Source organism: Lygodium microphyllum, chromosome 12 (genome assembly GCF_053477565.2).
Source record: "Lygodium microphyllum isolate KBCC chromosome 12, Lygodium_microphyllum_v1.1.10, whole genome shotgun sequence".
Taxonomy (NCBI): domain Eukaryota; kingdom Viridiplantae; phylum Streptophyta; class Polypodiopsida; order Schizaeales; family Lygodiaceae; genus Lygodium; species Lygodium microphyllum.
Window position 1 is genome coordinate 15,749,999 of NC_141146.1, and position 5,911 is coordinate 15,755,909.

Here is a 5,911-nt window from a genome sequence, read left to right on the forward strand (position 1 = left end):
TTGCTCCACTTGGGTAGCCAACAAGCTTAAATTGCATCCCCTTAGGGCCGTCGTTGTTTGGGCACTAAGATACACCTTGAGACTTCTCATCGACAAGCTTTAGTGGCATCCCTTAGGGTGGTGGTCAATGATCATAGGGCAAGTGCAGAAGGTACACCTTAGGAGTTTAGGACTTCTCATGGACAAGCTGGAGTGGCATCCCTTAAGGGGGTGGTCAATGGTCATTGGGCAGGAGGAACCTTAATAAGACTTCTCATCCAAGAACGCAACCAAATATTGTGATACGTTTTGAGAAGGCCTTAGAGAGGAGTGAGATCTCGTGAGGGGGCAAGGAATGTGGCAAATTTGGGGGACTGTATATTTTCATCCTAACTAACTAAATTCAATGATGGTCTTGTGCCCTCTGCCACTGAGAGCATACAAAACAGAGAGAGAGAGAGGGAGAGAGAGAGGGGGGCGGGGGGGAGGCAAGATGACGTGAGATGGCATGGGTGTGTATTTTGGGCAATCCTCTCTCCTGTCCTCTCTCTCTCTCTCTCTCTCTCTCTCTCTCTCCAGCCATCAAATCTGGCTACGGCAAAGGCATGGTAATGGTTTTTCGAATATGGTGATGACGATGATGAGGAAAGAAGCGGAAGCTCTGAAGAAGAGGAGGAGGAGGAAGAAGAAAGGGCGACTCCCCCACCCTTCTGTCTGTCTGTTTGTCTGCCTGTCTCTCCCCTGCTGCTGCTTCTTTGTTCTTCCTTCCTTCTCTTTTCAGAAGCATCTGATGAGCCCCTTTCTGCGATTGTTGAATGCCCATTGACAAGATTCTTGCAAAACTTCTTTTTTCCCCCTTCTTGCCTATGCTCTGTTTTCCCCCCCCATTCCCCTTCCCTTTCCTCCATCACCATGCAGCAGCCCAATCCCTCCCTCCCTCCAAAACAGCAGCCCCAGCAGCCCTCCCCCTCTCGTGCAGCCATATTACCTCCTCCCCCGCCCGACATCATGAAGCTTCCTGGCGCTGCCGACATGCTGCCGCCCTTCCTGCCGCCGCTACCATCTTCTTCCTTCTCCCACCCTCAGCAGCAGCACAGCAAGGACCTCATCAACTGTGAGCCCGAACTGGACGTCCTCCTCGCCCATGCCGGATACGACGTCAAAGCCTCCGAGGTGGCCCAGGTCGCACAGCGCCTGCAGGAGCTTGAGGAGATCCTTAATACTGCCCGTGATGCGGGCTTCCACCTTTCGAGCGATGCAGTTCTTCAAAATCCTTCGGATTTGGCTGGATGGGTCGAATTTGTCTTGGGCGAGGTGGCCCCCAAAGTCACCGGAGAGCCACCGCCACCACCACAGCCACCGCTGCTTTCAGCACTTGCTGTGACAGATGCAGAATTTGCCAATTTGATGAATGCGTACCCTGTTGATGAGTCCAAAGGTAAGGCAAAACCCCCTTACATCATACTGGATGATGATGGTGACATACCAGAGGAATTTGTAGGTTATGATACCTTACAGCCCAACCTTTCTCTGCGTGGTAGCTTGAGAAGTGAACACCAACCACAGCAACCTCCAGTGCACGGTCCTCAAGTGACCAAGGGAAAGGCCCGTAAAACTGAAGCCAGCAGCAACAAGGCGTTGCGGCAACAGTCTAGTATCACATCAGCTCAAGCGATCCATAACAAGGATCCAGATGTCTTCCTGGATGATGACTTCTCGTGGCAGCCTGCACCATCAGTTCAATTGTCGAAGAGCAAGCGCCCTTACGTCGGTGGGGTGGACATTCTCCAACAATCTGTTTCATTGGCTCCTCAATTGAGTAAGGGCAGACAGCCTCATGTTGTGCGAGATAATGTTCAACAGCCCACCAAATCTGCTGCTCGTGTGGATAGAGTGAAAGGGCCTCATACTGGTAAAAGAAAGGACCCTGTCCATTTACACTCTCCACCAGTCTGTCAAGTAATTGACGGGAGTGGTGGCTCATACATTGTTAAAAATGATAACGTGATCACCCAGCAACCCAGCCCAGCAGTTGGTGCAATGTTTAAGGACATTGCGGCCCAGTATGCGGCTGCAGTTGGACCAGCTTCTTCTATCCATGAGATGAAGAAACCTGCAAAAAAGTTGCGTGGTTTGGAGGGTGGGAAGACCAATGTACTTGAGGATCAATCATCTTCAAATGAGACCGGTGATTTACAATCAGGTCTCCAGGCCAACATCATTGATGAAGCGAGAATGGAAGCATGTCCTAAGGTCTACCATGTTCAACAAGGCTCATCAGTGCACCCCTCTGAGACAACCACCTTGCAGCAACCGCAAGATAGAAAATACCCGCAGCCTGTGCCTCCACCATCACCACACGAGCTTTCCGGTGGGGCTCCCTCTTCGTCCCATAGTAGCAATGGGAAGGCTTCTGCACAACAGCAGACGCATCTCCCATACGATCATCAGGTGCCTGCATCAAAAGGCCATCATGTTGATCAGGGATGTGAAATGATAATGTCACCAAATCAGCTTGTCAGGGTAGGTGCCTCTGGGCTTTATGCCCAACAGCCAAGTGTATATGCAGATGAGGAAGAAGCCACTCAAGAAGCTGGGATAAGGCTTGTTCACTTGCTAATGGCATGTGCGGATGCTGTTCAGAACAATGCATTACAAACTGCTCTCGAAATGGTGGGAGAGATCAAGAGACTGGTTTCTCCACAGAATGGAGCTATGGGCAAAGTTGCAACCCATTTTGCGGAAGCTCTGGCTCGACGCATCTATGGCATAAATAGCGATAACTGGATTGCCATCACTCCGGCTGAGGCCAACCTGTTGGATGCGCTTTACAACGGTTTTTATGAGAGTACCCCTTACCTGAAGTTTGCCCACTTCACAGCGAACCGAGCAATATTGGAAGCTTTTGAGGGCCATAATTTTGTCCACGTGATAGACTTGAATTTAATGCATGGTGCGCAATGGCCTCCCCTTATCCAAGCTCTTGCTCTTCGGCCTGGAGGACCACCTCATGTGAAGCTAACAGGTATTGGGCCCCCACAGCCTGACAACAAGGATGTGTTACGGGAGACTGGCACCAGCCTAGCAGAGTTTGCTGAGGGACTCAATGTTAAATTTAAATTCAGAGGGGTGGTAGCAGCTAAGTTGAATGATGTGAAGCCATGGATGCTGAAAGTTGAGCCTGGAGAGGCTGTTGCTGTGAATTCTATGTTTCAGTTGCATCGGCTACTGTATGTTGACCCAAGTGCCAGTGTTCCACCTCCGATTGATATCATTCTGCATGCAGTCAAGAGTCTCAATCCGAAAGTCGTTGCTATTGTGGAACAAGAAGCAGAGCATAATAGTCCCGTATTTATTGAAAGGTTTACTCGAGCCTTGCACTACTATAGTACCATGTTTGATTCATTGGAGGCTGTCGAACTTCCTCCCAAGTGCCCACAACGATCCTGTGCTGAGGCATACCTTGGTCGGGAGATTGTTAACATAGTGGCGTCTGAAGGTGCATCAAGGATAGAGAGACATGAATTACTACCACAATGGAGGCTGAGGATGTCAAGAGCAGGATTTAGACCTTTGCATATAGGCTCTCATGCTTTCAGTCAAGCGAGCATGTTGCTTGATCACTTTGCTGGAAAGAGCTATACTGTGGTGGAGAATTATGGATGCCTTACCTTAGGTTGGCATAGCAGGTCTCTCATTACTGCCTCTGCTTGGCAGTGTGGCTGAAGGCGCACATTTATAGCGAACCACAGTTAAATGTGGACTATCCCTTGTAATAGCAGGTATCTCATTGCAGCACCTGCTTGTGGCAAGTAACATGGCCGGAGCTAATCGGCAAAAATGTGGATTCTCTCCCATGTGTGATATCTTGTGTCAACCAACATCTGCCCAGTTGCATGACATGCTGGATGAGTGACAAGATAGTGGCCAGGCAGCACCTGCTTGGCAAGTAACATGGCCGGAGCTAATCAGCAAAAATGTGGATTCCCTCCCATGTGTGATATCTTGTGTCAACCAACATCTGCCCAGTTGCATGACATGCTGGACGAGTGACAAGATAGTGGCCAGGCAATGCTCCATGGCAGGAGGTGTGCCTGTAGTTAACATGGATGCCAAGCCCTTGCAACCTGATCAGCTTGATGCCACTGCCTGTAAATGTTTAGAGGTGAAGTTTGCGAGGGGATGGACCCCATAATGTCTCCTGGATTTTGGCCTGTTTACGATCCATGGAGCTGTTGTTGTACTATTTAGTTAGTGACAATGATGTTTTGGAGTGACAATGATTTTTGGGAGTTATCCAAAACGAGCTGTCAATCTGGTTGATTCAAACAGGAGTCAGGATGACTCACAAGGACCAGAAAATGTGGTCATTTTTTTAAAAGCCTATAAGGATGCATGGCAAAAGTAGCCAGCTGCAAATATGCCCTGATTGGGCTGTGCTGCTAAGCGGGTCATGGTTGCTTACCGAGCTGGGTCAGCCTCAAATTACCAAACGAGTCTCGAGGCATCAAAGAAGCACTCGGCTACTCATTTGAATATTGATCAGAGCACCCGATGGTGGTGTACGGGATCTTGTACCCCCTCTAACTGAGCTCTTTGATCAGGTGCCACGAAGTGGCTGTGAACATGCACCCTATTTTTTTGGCACATAAGTCTGGGCTTCAAAGGTGACCAAATTGCTTCAAAATATGTTCCATACTCTAGTGTTTGTCTCTAGTTTCCTACATGAATATTTTTATCAAGCAGTGTACATGATTTGGAATGGAACTTTTCAAAATCTCAGAAGTGTCTTGGGGGCATTTGAGAATCGACTTGGGGAAGCTCTTGTTGGTTAAGAGTCTCATCTTTTAATTAGTGTGGTTGGCTTCGTAATTGAGAATCATGATTTCTAGTGGGGGATCGACGCCTTCGATTGAGTGCACTTCGTCAGAGCTTGCATGGTAGGGCAATGGTGGGAACAACAGGGCATTTGAGTAATAATGTAAATGGATGAAAATATCAGCACTCAAATTTGAAGGTTTACAACATTGCAGACAGGTTTTCATGCTTTGGCAATAGGGTAAAGCAGGTATCGACCTTTGAAAGGACCATGGCAAGGAAGTTCACCTAGGGCATTACCCTTCCAAAACCGAAGAATTAGTTAATTAGAAGTGCCACTCTAAAAACTACCCCTCCTGTGATTTCACCCTTCAAATTGTTTGCCCGCAGGACTGAAGCACCCCCAATGTTATGCTGCCATGCCATCAGCAAGGATACACAGTAAACTGAGAACCGCCCCAATGCTATGCTGCCATGTCAACCGAGAGTGCTTCCCCCTGATGCTATGCTGCCATGTCATCACAAGTAAACACAGTAAACAGAGCAGCCCCCAATTCTATGGTGCTGTGTCACTGAGTAACCCACCAATGCTGTGCTGCCATGTCATCTCACAAGTATACATAGGAGATCGAGTACTGCCCCCAATGGTGTACTGCATGTCATCACAAGTGTACACAGCAGGATGCTCAGTTGGGTAATGAGTTCACTCTCACTGGTCTCTAAGGAGCTGAAGTCAATATGGCGGCTGCGCGTCGACTAATTGGGGTGCTGTAAGCTAAAGCTGAAGGCTGTGTTTCTTGCTCCTTCAGGAAAGGAAATGTGCGTGGTTCTAAGCTCTGGCGTGTGAATGGTTGGAACCCCATCGGGCACACAGCGAGAGAGAGACCGGGGGGGGGGGGGGGCGAGGGGGTCTTTTCGCCTTTTTCCTAGGCCCCCACCTAGAAATGGAAAGGTGTCTTAGTCATCATTGTCAATAATATCCAGCATTATTTGTTTCCAAAGGAAATGTTCGGATAACGTAAAATAGAACGCAGCTTTAATGAAAATTAACACAACCCAAGAAAAAGGAAAAAAAAAAGGAAGAAAAAGGGCAAAAAAGAAGGGGCTGTACGTC

The 5,911-nt window shown here is 48.5% G+C and overlaps 1 protein-coding gene across 1 annotated transcript; it reads left to right on the top strand.

Annotated features, from left to right (window-relative positions):
- Window positions 1-204: 204 nt before the first annotated feature.
- On the top strand, window positions 205-5,710 carry LOC148027485 (uncharacterized). The gene has a single exon (XM_087689206.1). It carries the CDS (start codon window positions 892-894, stop codon window positions 3,703-3,705), a length of 2,814 nt encoding a protein of 937 aa, XP_087545332.1. The 5' UTR covers window positions 205-891; the 3' UTR covers window positions 3,706-5,710.
- Window positions 5,711-5,911: the final 201 nt, after the last annotated feature.